General features: G+C 35.3%; 1 protein-coding gene across 6 annotated transcripts in view; it reads right to left on the reverse strand.

Moving 5' to 3' along the window:
• The window catches only part of COL14A1 (collagen type XIV alpha 1 chain), a 249,516-nt gene that overhangs the window by 190,390 nt on the left and 41,943 nt on the right, over positions 1–17,183 (reverse strand). For all 6 annotated transcript variants that reach the window (XM_079902459.1, XM_079902463.1, XM_079902460.1 and 3 more), the window contains exon 5: positions 14,628–14,717. In XM_079902459.1, coding sequence (XP_079758585.1) covers positions 14,628–14,717 — 90 coding nt within the window. The remainder of the gene's footprint in view (positions 1–14,627; positions 14,718–17,183) is intronic.

Consider the following 17,183-nt stretch of genomic DNA (forward strand, 5'->3'; position numbering starts at 1 on the left):
CAGACCAAACAAATGAAGAGGAAATAGGGAGTCTACCTGAAAAAGAATTCTGAGTAATGAGAGTAAAGATGAGCCAAAATCTTGGAAATAGAATGGAGAACATACAAGAAACACTTAACAAGGTCCTAGAAGAAGTAAAGAGCAAATAAATAATGATGAACGACATAATAAATGAAATTAAAAATTCTCTAGAAGGAATCAACAGCACAATAATTGAAGCAGAAGAATGGATAAGTGACCTTGAAGATAAAATAGTGGAAATAGCTACCACAGAGCAGAGTAAAGAAAAATGAATGAAAACCTCTGGGACAACATTAAATGCACCAACATTCGAATTATAGGGGACACAGAAGAAGAAGAGAAAAAAAAAGGGACTGAGAAAATAACTATTTGAAGACTTCCCTAATATGAGTAAGGAAAGAGTCAGTCAAGTTCAGGAAGCTCAGAGATTCCCATACAGGATAAATCCAAGGAGAAACACACCAAGACACATATTAACCAAACTATGAAAACTTAAATACAAAGAAAGAATATTAAAAGCAGCAAGGGAAAAGCAACAAATAACATAAAAGGGAATCCCCATAAGGTTAACAGCTAATTTCTCAGCAGAAACTCAGCAAGCCAGAAGGGAGTGGCAGGAGATATTTAAAGTGATGAAAGGGAAAAACCTACAACTACTATGACTCTACCCAGCAAGGATCTCATTCAGATTCAACAGAGAAATTAAAACCTCTACAGACAAGGAAAAGCTAAGAGAATTCAGCACCACCAAACCAGCTATACAACAAATGCTAAAGGAACTCCTATAGGCAGGAAACACAAGAGAAGGAAAAAACCTATAATAGCAAACCCAAAACAATTAAGAAAATGGTAATAGGAACATACATATCAATAACTACCTTAAATGTAAATGGATTAAATGTTCCAAACAAAAGACACAGACTGGCTGAATGGTTACAAAAACAAGACATATATGTATGCTGTCTACAAGAGACCCACTTCTGACCTAGGGACACATACAGACTGAAAGTGAGGGGATGGAAAAAGATATTCCATGCAAATGGCAATCAAAAGAATGCTGGAGTAGCAATTCTCATATCAGACAAAATAGAGTTTAAAATAAGACTATTACAAGAGACAAAGAAGGACACTACATAATGATCAAGGGATCAATCAAAGAAGATATAACAATTATAAATATTTATGCACCCAACATAGGAGTACCTCAATACATAAGGCAAATGCTAACAGCCATAAAAGGGGAAATTGACAGCAACACAATACTAGGGGACTTTAACACCCCACTTTCACCAATGGACCGATCATCCAAAATGAATATAAATAAGGAAACATAAGCTTTAAATGACATATTAAACAAGATGGACTTAACTGATATTTATAGGACATTCCATCCAAAAACAACAGAATACACTTTCTTCTCAAGTGCTCATGGAACATTCTCCAGGATAGATCATATCTTGAGTTGCAAATCAAGCCGTGGTAAATTTAAGAAAATTGAAATCATATCAAGTATCTTTTCCAAGCACAATGCTATGAGACTAGATATTAATTACAGGAAAAAATCTGTACAAAATACAAACACATGGAGGCTAAACAATACACTACTAAATAACCAAGAGATCACTGAAGAAATCAAAGAAGAAATCAAAAAATACCTAGAAACAAAATGACAATAAAAACACGACGACCCAAAACCTATGGGATGCAGCAAAAGCAGTTCTAAGAGGGAAGTTTATAGCAATACAATCCTACCTCAAGTAACAAGAAACATCTCAAATAAACAACCTAACCGTACACCTAAAGCAATGAGAGAAAGAAGAACAAAAAACCCCCGAAGTTAGCAGAAGGAAAGAAAACATAAATATCAGATCAGAAATAAAGGAAAAAGAAATGAAGGAAATGATAGCAAAGATCAATAAAACTAAAATCAGGTTCTTTGAGAAGATAAACAAAATTGATAAACCATTAGCCAGATTCATCAAGAAAAAAAAGGAAAAGACTCAAATCAACAGAATTACAAATGAAAAAGGAGAAGTAACAACTGACATAGAAATACAAAGGATCATGAGAGATTTCTACAAGCAAATCTATGCCAATAAAATGGACAACCTGGAAGAAATGGACAAATTCTTACAAAAGCACAACCTTTCAAGACTGAACCAGGAAGAAACAGCAAATATAAACAGACCAATCACAAGCACTGAAATTGAAACTGTGATTAAAAATCTTCCAACAAACAAGAGCCCAGGACCAGATGGCTTCACAGGCGAATTCTATCAAACATTTAGAGAAGACCTAAAACCTATCCTTCCCAATCTCTTCCAAAATATAGCAGAGGGAGGAACACTCCCTAACTCATTCTATGAGGCCACCATCACCTTGATACCAAAACCAGACAAAGTTGTCACAAAAAAAGAAAACTACAGGCCAATATCACTGATGACATAGCTGCAAAAATCCTCAACAAAATACTTGCAAACAGAATCCAACAGCACATTAAAAGGACCATACACCATGATCAAGTGGGGTTTACCCCAGGAATGAAAGGTTTCTTCAATATACACAAATCAATCAATGTGATAAACTATATTAACAAATTGAAGGAGAAAAACAATATGATCATCTCAATAGACGCAGTAAAAGCTTTCAACAAAATTCAACACCCATTTATGATAAAAACCCTCCAGAAAGTGGGCATAGAGGGAAGTTATAACAACATAATACAGGCCATATATGACAAACAACATTGTTCTCAACGGTGAAAAACTGAAACCATTTCCACTAAGATCAGGAACAAGACAAGGTTGCCCACTCTCACCACTATTATTCAACATAGTCTTGGAAGTTTTAGCCTCAGCAATCAGAGAAGAAAAAGAAATAAAAGGAATCCAAATTGGAAAAGAAGAAGTAAAGCTGTCACTGTTTGCAGATGACATGATACTCTACATAAAGTATCCTAATAATGCTACCAGAAAACTACTAGAGCTAATCAATGAATTTGGTAGAGTAGCAGGATACAAAAGTAATGCACAGAAATCTCTTGCATTCCTATACACTAATGATGAAAAATCTGAAAGAGAAATTAAGGAAACATTCCCATTTACCACTGCAACACAAAGAATGAAATATCTAGGAATAAACCTACCTAAGGAGACAAAAGACCTGTATGCAGAAAACTATAAGACACTGATGAAAGAAATTAAAGACAATACAAACACATTGAGAGATATACCATGTTCTTGGATTGGAAGAATCAATATTGTGAAAATGAGTATACTACCCAAAGCAACCTACAGATTCCATGCAATCCCTACCAAATCACCAATGGCATTTTTCACAGAACTAGAAAAAAATTTTCACAATTTGTATGGAAACACAAAAGACCCCAAATATTCAAAGCAATCTTGAGGAAGAAAAACAGAGCTGGAGGAATCAGGCTCCCTGACTTCAGACTATACTACAAAGCTACAGTAATCAAGACTGTATGGTACTGCCACAAAACCAGAAATATAGATCAGTGGAACAGGATAGAAAGCCCAGAGATAAACCCAGGTGCATATGGTCACCTTATCTTTTATAAAGGAGGCAAGAATATACAATGGAGAAAAGACAGCCTCTTCAATAAGTGGTACTGGGACAACTGGACAGCTACATGTAAAAGAATGAAATTAGAACACTCCCTAACATCACACACAAAAATAAACTCAAAATGGATTAAAGGCCTAAATATAAGGCCAGAAACTATAAAACTCTTAGAGGAAAACATAGGCAGGACACTCTATGACATAAATCACAGCAATATCCTTTTTGACCCACCTCCTACAGAAATGGAAATAAGAATAAAAATAAACAAATGGGACCTAATGAAACTTAAAAGCTTTTGCACAGCAAAGGAAACCATAAACAAGACAAAAAGACAACCCTCAGAATGGGAGAAAATATTTGCAGATGAAGCAAGCGACAAAGGATTAATCTCCAAAATATACAAGCAGCTCATGCAGCTCAATATCAAAAAAACAAACAACCCAATCCAAAAATGGTCAGAAGACCTAAATAGACATTTCTCCAAAGAAGACATACAGATGGCCAACAAACACATGAAAAGCTGCTCAACATCACTAATCATTAGAGAAATCCAAATCAAAACTACAGTGAGGTATCACCTCACACCAGTTAGAATGGCCATCATCAAAAAATCTACAAACAATAAATGCTGGAGAGGGTAGTGGAGAAAAGGGAACCCTCTTGCACTGTTGATGGGAATGTAAATTGATACAGCTACTATGGAGAACAGTATGGAGGTTCCTCAAAAAACTAAAAATAGAACTACCATACGACCCAGCAATCCCACTACTGGGCATATACCCTGAGAAAGCCATAATTCAAAAAGAGTCATGTACCACCTTGTTCACTGAAGCACTATTTACAATAGCCAGGACATGGAAGCAACCTAAGTGTCCATCCAGAGATGAATGGATAAAGAAGATGTGGCACATATACACAATGGAATATTACTCAGCCATAAAAAGAAATGAAATTGAGTTATTTGTAGTGAGGTGGACGGTGTAGAGCCTGTCATACAGAGTGGAGTAAGTCAGAAAGAGAAAAACAAATACCGTACGCTTAAACATATATATGGAATCAAAAAATAAATGTTTCTGAAGAACCTAGGGGCAGGACAGGAATGAAGACACAGACGTAGAGAATGGACTGGGGACATGTGAGGACACGGGGAGGGGGAAGGGTAAGCTGGGACGAAGTGAGAGAGTGGCATGGACATAGATACACTATCAAATGTAAAATAGATAGCTAGTGGGAAGCAGCTGCATAGCACAGGGAGATCAGCTCGGTGCTTTGTGTGAACTAGAGGGGTGGGATAGGGAGCGTGGGAGGGAGACACAAGAGGGAGGAAATATGGGGATATGTGTATACGTATAGCTGATTCACTTTGTTATACAGCAGAAACTAACACACCATTGTAAAGCAATTATACTCCAATAAAGATGTTAAAAAAAACCATATAGGCTTATAAAACTTAAAATATATGTAAATAAAATTAATAAAATGATAACTTCAGATATCTCTGAAAAAAATAAAAAAACTAAAAAGAGGACATTTGAAAACTTACTTAAGGCAGAGCTATCTTTTTTTATAGCACTGGAAAATTCATGGGTTAAGAATGATAAAATTTGTTGGAGGCCAACAGAAGAGGTGTCAAAAATCCTTTAAAAATGTCTTATCAAGAGTGGTCAGGGGTAGTGGAAAGTCAGAGTAAACAGGCGGTCTCCTGCTAGGAGAATCTCAGCCCCTTGCCCTCAGGGAAACCTTATAATTTTATGCACAGGTATCATGTACTTTGCAGGTGTTCAATGATTATTTTCTGAATGACTGATTCTGTTTCATGTTTTTTTGAGTTCCTGAAAACATGAATTTTAATGCTTTACATCACAGCAAAAACTGAAATCTGCTTTCTTATAATAAAAATATTCTTTTCATGAAAACAGTCTTTCTTAATCTTCTCTAAGGGAATGTGAACCTCTCTCCTTGAGTCTAAAACAAGCCAAATCCAAATATTCAACAAATAGTTATTGACAATGTAAGACACTCTGCTGCATTCGGTAGGCTAATATTTTCTCTTTGAAAAGAAGACACTAGAAAAAAGGAAATAGAAAAAGGGATGCAAACTGACATTCATTCCATACCTGTTATGTTCCAGGTATGTCACAAACCTGATAGCATTTAATCTTCCCAAACCTGCATACTCGTTATGGCTATTATGCTCATTTTGCCAATGAAGAAACTGGAGCTTAGAGAGGTTTCTACGCCTTAGGTTGCCGAGGTAGGTAGGAAGCAAGGGAAGATTTCATTCCAAGGGATGTATGACCACAAAACCTGTGTGCTATATACTGAGCCACACTGACCTCAAGAAGTAACAAGGAAATTAAGGGAGAAAAAGGAAAGTTCAATAGGGGAAGAAAAAAGAATATTCTAACAAAAATGTTACTGTTTATCCTCTTGAACCTTGGACTGAAAAGCCACTCATATGATCTGATTTCTCCTCTGAGCATGGCTACTCAGACTCAGACCTACCATATGGCTAATGCCATGGGCTTGACAGACCACCTGTGCAGTTGCTCTATGCTTCTAAGAAATGTTATGGAATGATTGGAGAGCAGAAGTGAAGAGAAACAGGGCCAAAATTACATCACCACTTCTGTTGGATCAGGGTTTCTCAACCTTTTTTAATAAATTAATAACTTGAATTAACATTACTTATTTAAAACAGTGGTTTCACTTAATATGCCAAAGAATTGAAGAACAGACAACTACCCATAGCTAGATCTCCATCACTTAGAAATGGCTTCTACAAGTCTTTTTATTCCCCCTTCATCCTGTTTTGTCTGTTAAATCTTATCTTTTACTTTGGTGTTTTACAGTTTCACCAACACGATTCTGGGTGTGGCTAATTTTTCATTTGCACTCTTCAGAACACTTTATGTTCTATTCAGTCCCTTTTTAAATCTTACCTACTCTTGTTTTCATGGTCTCTCATCCTTCTCTTGTTTTGACTATTTCTATGACTTCAATAATATTGTTGTTTATTTTATAGTATTTATGTAATCATTTCATAATTGGAAATCATGGGATTCTGAGACCACCATATTTGTGTCTCATGACTTATACTCATGGTTTTACTTTTGTGTTTCAAAATTTTGGATTATTAACTCTTTCTGGCATTGCTTTATCTGTGGTTAATCTTTAGAATTAGGGCTGAGCATGTGTGCCTCAAAGGTGATTTTGTGTTTTCTTCTGCCAGGGACCCTACTTATACCAGCTTTGAGCAAGTTTAAAATTAATTTCTTGAATATTAGGACCCCAGAACATGTAAAGAGTATAAATGTGAATGCCTAATCTGTATGTGGTACAGGCCCATGGTTATAAATTCTCAAGGAGACATTTTTCCACTCAAGACACAGGCACAGACAGAGGGGCTTCCAAAAATTCTCCTTATGCTTATGAGCAGAGATTTTCTAGTTCACCCTAGTGTTGCTGGTACACTATGTCAAATGTCTAGGTAATGATAATAATTATTATTATGAGAATAATGAGGAAGAGAAGAGGAGAATGAAATAGACAGAGAAGATGATGAAGAAAAAAAAAGAGGAGGGAGAGGACCACTTAACGGAGCATACTCCATGGGCCAGGCATCCTTCTAGATCCTTTAATGCATGAATTCCACCCACAATCTAACCCCAAAGTCCAGTTTATGACCAGACTCAGTCCCTTCCCCCTTGTGTCCAAAAGTCAAGATCTAGCCAGAATTAACCTACAAAACCCACCCACTCACCTGTGCTTTAGCCAATATTCTGACTGCTGCATCACCAGAATTAAAATTTTCTCCAGTCCCACCCTGGTCAAACTAAGCTCACAGTGTTGGGTTCAGCAAATTTAAGGTCCAGAATAACTAGTGGAAAAAGCAGTAAACTTTCAAATTGATCTCTTAACTGCAAGCCAAGAACTATAAAAGTATTATAGGAAGTAAGCAATCCCAGTAAGTGAAAGTACACCTGGAGAATAATCATGTGCCCTGGCTATGCTCAACCATAACTCCGTATAATTCAAACCTGACTCTTCCTCAAGAGAAGGCAGTGGGTAAACACGTTGAGTCCCTGCTACACTATGTAAGTTTCATGAGGGTAGATAGAATCCTGCCTACCATGATCACCAATTAATTCTCAGTGCCTAACTCAGTGTTCAGCACTGGAGGGTAATCACCAAATCTCTTCTATGCATTTATTGTTAAATCACTAACACAAAAGTTTGGTCTTTGATGATAGTAATTCATGCAAACTATACATTCTAATATTAATAGAAAATAACTATGTAGCACTGACTATGTTCTAGACACTATATGTATTAACTCATTTAATGTTAATTGGGAGAATTCGTGTTTCAAGTAAGGAAAAAAAAACAAATGTGAGAGTATGAGAAGTAGGATCCTTTGAAGGCATATATATGAGAGTACATCCTATTGGAAATACCAAAATGGACAGCTGGCCTTAGAAAAGCAGTGAATTACTCAGTTCAGTGAGTAATTCTGTTCCAACATATTCAAAAGTTTTAAACATTCTAAAGCAAGGATTGGCAAACTTCTTCTGAAAAGGGCAAAACAGAAAATATTTCAGTCTTTGTAGGCCATCTGATCTCTGTTGTATCTGCTCAACTCTGATATTGTGGGAAAGCAGCTATAAATGGTATATAAAGGAATAAGCATAGCTGTGTTCCAATAAAACCCATTTACCCACTTAAGAAAACAGAGGACTGGATTGGCCCATGGGCCATAGTTTGCCAACCCTTGGAAAGAATAACTTAAGCTCATCTTATTTTTCCCTCCTAAAAATCAGAGCATTGGGACCCTCCCCTTACCTTCTCCCTGCAGAGAAAAATAATTCATTTAAAAAAACGCAAAGAGGGTCAGAGATCTTAATTTAAAAATCATTAAGAGGAAAAAACAAGGAAACCCTATGCTACTTTTTCTTTCTATCTCATTATCTTTTTCAATCAAGTCCTGTATTCTTGTGCAAAACACCAAAAATAACTGGAGAAAGCTGTTTGGACAACACAGAAGAAATAGCATTTGCTGCAGATGTGCCAGTATTATGCTCCAAGGCCAATACCACTTTTGTCTGGGAGTTGGATTTGGATTATTGAAGAAATACGTACAGTAGATGGCAAACCAGGAACCAACTGCACAGCAACTTCTGTTAACGATCTTAGCTCTTTACATCTAAACTAAAATTCTAAAATATGTGAACTATGTCCAACTGTATCTGAGCCACTATCAATGTAGACTCTTATACCAAAAGACTGTAGATTGCAGGGAAAACAAAGATCAGGGTTCAGTGTGAATCATGGAAGTATCACATCTTGAAAGAAGGGCTATGGAAAGAAGTACATCAAGTGAATCGGTTTGCAGGGCAGAAATAGAGACACAGATGTAGAGAACAAACGTATGGACACCAAGGGGGGAAAGTAGTGGGGTGGTGGTGGTGGTGGTGGTGGGATGAACTGGGAGATTGGGATTGACATATATACACCAATATGTATAAAATGGATAACTAATAAGAACCTGCAGTATAAAAAATAAATAAAATAAAATTTAAAAATTCAAAAAAAAAAGGAGTACATCAAGGCTTGGGTGGGGAAGACCTTTTTAAAATCTCCAGTGGGCCCCATTAACCCTCCCCTTCACTCTCCTGGAGCCCTAATTCTGGCCTGAATTCTCACCATTGTTTATAACTTACTTCTTAAGACTATTCGCTCATATCACCAGTGCCCTCAGAATCCTCTGACCCTTCATATACCTCATGGGAACCCTCCCCTAAAAGAGAAAGCCATCTTTTATCTACAAAATTCCTGAAGGTTTTTGCCCTCACCCAGGTCTTCATCACTGCAATAAATATGTTGAAACAGCCCCTAGTGAAAGTGGCTCAGGAAAGGCCTCTCCAGAAACATGTGTTCAGTGCGTAAAGCAAATGAACTGCTGAATGAAAGGTCCTTCTGCAGATGTCTGTGAGGATTTATCAGAACACATATTAATGTTACTCTCACTTTTCACTGTTCATTTCCCTGTGTTCAATTCACTTCACTCAAACCTATGTTTCAGAAGAGCAAGAGGAAGGTGCATCAGGGAAAAGGAGAACTGAGGACATTTTAGGAATATCTAGTTATAGCTAAATTCTGGCATCAAACTCTAATCCGCGGATGGAAGATAGGTTTCACCTTGAGCGCCATTCTTCAAGCACTGCCTGGAAGAACACTAAGACAAAACTCAGCCGAGAACTCGCACGTAAAATCCTCCAAAAATATTTAGAAATTAAAAAAAAAAGCACACAGGGAAAGTAAATCAGAAATTAATGAGTTTGGTTATTTAAAGGTGGTGAGGAAAGCTGGGTGGAAGAAATAGGAGAAGTCATACTTCTTTTGAGTATTACCCTTTTGTATACTTTTTTACTTTTGGAACCACATTCATGTTTTCTGTACTCACAAATTAACCTGACTGTATTAAAAATGACTAACAAAACCACAGGGAAGAGGGAAGAAAAGAACTAACCCAAGATCCTTTTGAACACAGATATTTTAATATATACCCCACACTAAAGGCAAATATCGAATTCTAATCAACAGACTTTTTGCTAAGTGTTTAATTAGCAAGTTTGAAACTATTTCTATGATTGAGCATATAAGTAGGTGCATTTAAGATATCGGGAGCCATGTTACCCAACTCTTTTGAAGAGAGAGTTGTAAATATGGAAAATGAAATGCTAGAATAAACCCTGTGGTATGGATAAATGATAGATACAAGGCACAATAAGATAGAGGATAGAAAGATAGATAAATAGATAATAGACTCTGTGTGTGTGTGTGTGTGTGTGTGTGTGTGTGTGTGTGTGTATTCTCAGATAAATGGGCCTAGAAACAATGACAACCCAGAAGCATAAACATATCTAGTAACCACATTTTGGTATCTAAATACCATTCTCCATGAAAAAAACCCAACTCCTTGAAGAAGTGGTTGATTTCAGGACAGGGCACAAAAACTACAAGAGGAGCCTGGAATGCAAGGTTTGTGCCAGAAAGTAAGGAAGAGCTTCAAGAATGATGGGGATATATTAAAAGGGCATAGGAGACACCTTGAAATAGCTCCCACTGAGCAGTTCTGGAAGAATTTGAGCATCAAAATACATGATAGTAATGGATTATAATCCATCACATGAAATAAAAATTCATAATAAATAAATAAATAAATATGGGAGAAGGGAAAGATCTCCCTTACAGTAGAATGCCACCTAATAAATGTAGAATGAACAATGAAGTTAGGAAAATTATCATTTCAGAAACATTATAGTAGTAGCTGACTCAGGCAAGAATCATCAATGGATGTTAAAATAAGTGGGTAAAATGAAACAATATTTACATAGTGTCATATGAATTTGTAACATTGACAAGCTTGAGCATCCCCAAACAAGAAATTAACATAAAATGGTTCCAATTTGGTAGCAACCAAGGGGCACCTCTCTGGAAGTGCTCACTCCTAAACTATGCTGTGAAGAATTCCCACAAAAGAGCTCACAAATCAAAGTGACATGTCAAACAAGAAAACAAGCACCATGAATGAAAACCAGTAAAGAAAAGAAAAGAAAAATTTACCCCTAAAATACTTTAGATAATATAATTATTGGGTTCAGGATATAAAATAAACATGATTAAGACAGCAGAATAATTTTTTAAAAAACACTAAAATGGAACAATGTACCAGATAAATTTCTAGCAAAATTTTCAAAAAATCAAATATAATTTCTAGAAATGAAAGATTTACTCATTAAAAAGGACAGGCTAAAAAGCAGATTAGAAAGAGATAAAAAGGTAATTAGTATACTAATAGAAAAATAAAGGAAATTACCCAAAATGTCATTGATAATATCAAAGAGGTAGAAAATGCTAAAGTTAAGAGACATAGATCATCAAAAAAGACTATCTATGATAAATATAATTTGAATACAGAGAGAGAAAGAGGGAAGAGAGAAAGAAATAGGTAACTGAGAAAAGGAATATTTGAAGAACTAAAGGTTGAGAATCAGTGAAAGTTATAAATCCTGATTCTAGGAGCACAAAGAGATCTATAACAAGACTTATTGTAGTGGAACAACAGAACACCAAAGAAAAAGAACAGAAAACCTGAAAAACATCTGGAGAGAAAAGAGAGACTGCCTGAAAAGGAGTAACATTTAGACTGTCAACAGACTTGTCCTAAACAAGAGCCAAAAGAGAGTGAAATATCTTCTAAATGATTAGAGACAACAACTTTCAATCTGGTACCCAGCTAGTCCTTCAAAACTGAGGGTGGGCTGCAGATATTTTTGTGTGAATAAAGTTAAGTTTACCACCACAGATTTTCTCTAAAGGAAACTGAACACATGCAGAAAATCTGAGATGCAAGATGGAATAATGAGCAAAGAAATTTATAAACATGGGAAGTTCTGGACAAACAATGACTGTTAAAATTATAATTATTATAAATATTACACCTTCATGAGGCAAAAACGTTAAAATTAATGTATTTGTTATGAATTAAGTAAAATATAGAGGGTAGATAATTGAAGTTAAAGTACTAAAAATTTTGTATTGGTTGGGAAATGGTAAATATACTGATGAGTTTTAGAGTTTGGTTTTGTAAGCACACTAAAAATTTAATTATAATCATACAAAAAACACAAAAGAATTAAATACCTGCTAGTTCAGTAGAGGGGAAAATGTATTTAAAAAAAAGAAAAGTGATCAATTTTAAGTAAATAAGGCATACAAGGGGAAAATGTAGCATAATAGGAAGCATAAAATTAATGGCAAATCCAAAATGTAAGTGGACTACAGACACCAATTAAAATACAGAGATTGTAAGAGATGATTTTTTAAAATCCAACTAAATGCTCTTTAAAGATTTACTCACCTTGAACCTGAGAACACAAATAGGGTGAAACTTAAAGGGCAGAGAATCAATATGTTATGTGACTATTAAACAAAATAGTGTCTAAGTCAAATATTGAATTACTAAGAATAAGGAAAATTTTTACAAAATAAAAAGAATTATTCACTAGGACAATATAACAACTCTTAGTTTACATGAACTTAGCCTCTAATTAAAGCAAAACTACCAGAGTTACAAAGAGAAATGGACAAATCTCCCAGACACAGAGATTAAAATTTTTCTCAAGAACACATGCGATGGTTAAAAAAAAATTGACCACATTTAAACAATAAGTCTGAACAAATTTTTTAAAAAATTGGTACCACAATGCAATTGTTAGACACCAACAACAAATACATATCTTTTAAAAAATCTCTGTATGTTTAGAAATTAAATAATATATTTCTAAATAACTTGTGGATCAAAATAGAAAGCCTAGTAGAAATTAGAAATTATATAGCATGAACTACATAAAAATAAAACTACATATCAAAATCTATGTGATACAGCTAAACCAATACTTGGATATTTGTAGCCTTAAAAAATGCATATAATAGAAAAGGAGAAATACTGAAAATTAATGAGATAAGCATTCAATTCAGGAAGTTAGAAAAAGAAATCATAATAAGGAAAGAATATTATATATAAAAACATATAAAATAATAAGATACCATAGACAAGATGAACAAGGTTGAAGATATGCACACATTATAATTGAATAATTCAATATCTAGGTGTATATGCTAGAGAAATTCTATCACATGTACAGAAGGCAACATAAATAAGAATAGTTAGAGCAATTTTTTTATAGCAATTTTATAATAGCAAAATACTGGGAACATCAGAGTAGAAGAGTTAAATATATTGGGTTATATTTATCCAGTGGAATTCTACACAACAAAGATGAATAAATTGCCTCACATAAGTCAACATGGATAATTCAAAAAATCTAATATTTTGTGGAAAAAAGCAAGTTGCAAAGTATACATAGATTTTGATTAAATGTATACAAAATTTAAGATATGAATTCATAATTAAAATATGGTTTCAGGATTCATATATTTATGTAGTTAAATGATAAAGACACATATTGGAATGATAAACACTGAATTCAAATACTGGCAGCCTCTTAGAAGGGGAGGAAAAGGAATATTCGGGGATATATAGGGAGTTCCTACTGTGCTGTTTATATTTATCTTCTTAACTGGATAAAGTTGCTTATTACTTATTTTTATACTTTTTATATACCTGATATATTTAACAATAAATCATAATAATATAGTTAATATAAATATAAAATTATAAATTATTAGAAGAAATAGGAAAACTTTGAAACTGAGAATTTCAAATATTGGAAAGGGTGTACGTTTTAAGAATAAATTATTGAAAAAATTGTGTCAGTTTGGTAGACTATCAAAATTGTAAAATTTGCATATCCTTTAACCCTGCAATTTCATTTTTAGAAGTATGTAGTTTTTGCAATGTGTTCGTAAAGTTTTAAAATTAAACAGCGAGATGAAGAAAGAAGGAGATGAAGAAGGAAGAAAGGTTGGTAGGTCACAAGACTATGAGGGGCCTTGAAAGTCTTGATAAGGATCTGGCCTCCATCCTAAGAGCAGTGGAAAGCCATTGAAGGAAGGGGTTTTAAGATGTGCGGGGGTCGGAGGGGTGGTACATGGAGCGTAGAGTCAGATTTGTTTTGCAAAGATCACTCTAACTTCTGGGCAGAGAACAAATTGAGATCTTGCTAAATAATAATGCACACCAGGAAAGAAACGGGAGCTTAGCGGAGTACTGGCAATAGACATGGAAAGAAATGAACAGATTCTGTCAGTATTTCAATAGAAAATAAACTCACTAGAACTTAGTGACGTAATAAATATGGAAAAGTAAGGGAGAGGAAGTGTTGACAGTTACTGTGTGTGAGGATGGAAGGAGGGAATGAGGTGGGCTGAGGGAGATTTTCGTATTAGATCTGTACTCCTCTGATGGGACCAAAGGCCAAGGATGTATGTATTGCCTGTGTTCTTAAGACAACTCAATCCCCCAAATAAGCAAATAGTAAAAAAAAAAATCTGACCTTCTTCTGGTACAGATGGTTTATTCTCATTTCCTTTGTCCAAAACCTTGACTCTGGGTTTTGGTTCCTTTCTTTTTTCTAAATCTTTAACTGGAAAAAAAGTAAAAATACAGCAACATGTTAGGTTAAAGTCTAAAAGAAAATATTCAATGAATTTTTACTAAAACCCTTGCAAGTATTGAAAGTTTTACGTAGAAATTAGCTCCATGGTAGAATCTCATTTCAGAAGATTGGAGCTGCTATTTTTTTCAATGTTGTCATGGGAATGTGTGGAAATCACAGAATTACGTTGGTAGAGTATTCACTATGGGCAGATGTATCAAATAAATTTAACCCTTCATAATTGTTATAAAATCAAAAGATTAGCCCCATTTCAGACATGAGGGAATGAAGGACCAACAGGCTAAGGAGCTAAGACTTATCTCATAAAACCAGAAAGTGTTGGCACAGGATTCAAGCCACGTCTTCAGATTTCTGGAAGGCCTGTGAGCTGGCCCCTGTTCTAGAAATATCTTAGCCATGAATATACTCATTTGGAGTTGGTCTATCTGCAATAGAAGATAGGGAACTCCATAATAATTTCCTTTCAAACTTAAAAAAAATGTTTCCCTACTAATAAATAGTAGTATTTCTTCGTTACTTTCCTTATGAAATATTCATGGACCCAGAATGACTCTCGGTCCTTTAATACATTCATTCCTATGTACTCCAATAGCTTTACTTTTCACTCCACAGCAGCTTCCCTGCTATTGCTTGGCACCTGAAGTTGTCCTGAGTCATCGCTAAATGGCAGTGGTATCTGCACAAATAAAATACCCTGTGGAAAGGAGGAAGTGATCCCATGGCAAAATATTTCATTTAATTATTGCATTCACTTCATGGAAATCTGCAAACTTATTGGAGGGTTGGCTCTGTAGGGTAAGCAATGATTTCCTTTGAACCATCCTTCTTGCCTTCTTAGGGTATTATTCCATGAATCCTGTCTTTATCATCTCCTCCTCCTCTTCCTCTTCTTTTTACTGGCTTCCACCCCTTTGCTAAAAGGGTTTCAGACTTGCCATCTGCCAAGGCCGGGTTGCTCTAGTTCTATGATTCCTTTATAGAAACCTTCCTTGGCTTTCTGGTACTTAGAGATTAAATTCCATGATTAAAAATAATAATAAATACAAGATGCCTTAATCCTGCTATTTCCACTGATCTTCTCATTTTCTAAATCCATTTTTAGACAACTTCTTCTGATTTCTTTATAAGGCGTGGACACTTTGGAACACCTCTTCCTTTAAATTCTTTTCTTTCTCAGTTTTTAAAAATGCATTATCCTGGGTGTTCTCATATTCCTCTGACCCCTCCTTTACATTCTCATTCTTTGGATCATTTTTCTGCTTCCATTCCTGAAACACAGTCATAAACTACATTTCCCTTGCATCCCTGTACACCCCGCGTACAATTTTATCATCCCACAGTTTTAATTCTCACCCTTCCGTGGATAATTTCCAAATCTATATGTTCAACCCCACCCACACATAGACCACGGCCTCAAATTGCTTTCATTCTGTAAAAGAAAATAAGTCTGCAACTTTAGTGTGAGGAAAGTTGTACTAAAAGTAGAAATAGATCTGGGAAAGAATAATTGCAGAGGTGGAGACTCTGAGAAACTTCACCAGGAAGGTGCCATTTGGGCCAAACTTTAAAAAATGAGCAAGATTTTGCAGGCAGAGATTAGCAAAATATATTTCCAAAGGGAAAAATAGTGGCCAAAAGTAAAGTTTGCCAAAATACGGCCAAAATCCATTCTACAGATGAACAAGAAAAAAAAAAAACAGTCACTTTGAATTGGGCCACTAGGTCACATACAAGATGTAACACGTGTCACGCCAAGCTTCTGTCCTCCTCACGCAGGAGGCAAAATCAATTAAAAAACAGACTGTCAAGAGTAAAGTGGTATTAATGGTATTAATGGTATTATGGTATTAATCATAACAACAAAAGCAACCATGCCCCTACTGTGTGCTGACGTGAGTTAATCCACACAATAATAGGCACAAACCATCACCCCATTTGCCCATGAGGAAACTGAGGCTAGAAGTTAAGTTGCTTGGACAAATACACACACCAGATTTGGAATCATAACAGTTCAGACATGCCTTTCTGTCTTCAAAATCCAAAGATTGCTCCTTATGTTTCCCTGTGTAGAAGACGGACTTATGAAAAATTCAAATCCCTACACTAACTGCAAACCTATATCCACAGGATTTGTCTAGATCATTATTTTCCTGGATCCAAGAATGAAAGGTTTCCAGGGAGGGGAGAACAGGCTTTAGTTCCATCTCACAGGGAGCAAAAACATAACTGAAATGCAAAATGGAAAAGGAAACCATCCAAACAAAGTTATTTTAATTTCATTCTTATAAATTGTTATTTGGGAAGAACTAAGACCTCTAACCTGCCAATAAAAATAACATAGCTAAAAAATATATATGCGTCCATATAATTTATCTAACAAGTTGGACTGTTTCACTAAGATTATGTCAGCAGAGCTAAGCAAACTGAAAACAA

This window comes from Stenella coeruleoalba (assembly GCF_951394435.1).
Source record: "Stenella coeruleoalba genome assembly, chromosome: 17".
Classification (NCBI taxonomy): Eukaryota; Metazoa; Chordata; class Mammalia; order Artiodactyla; family Delphinidae; genus Stenella; species Stenella coeruleoalba.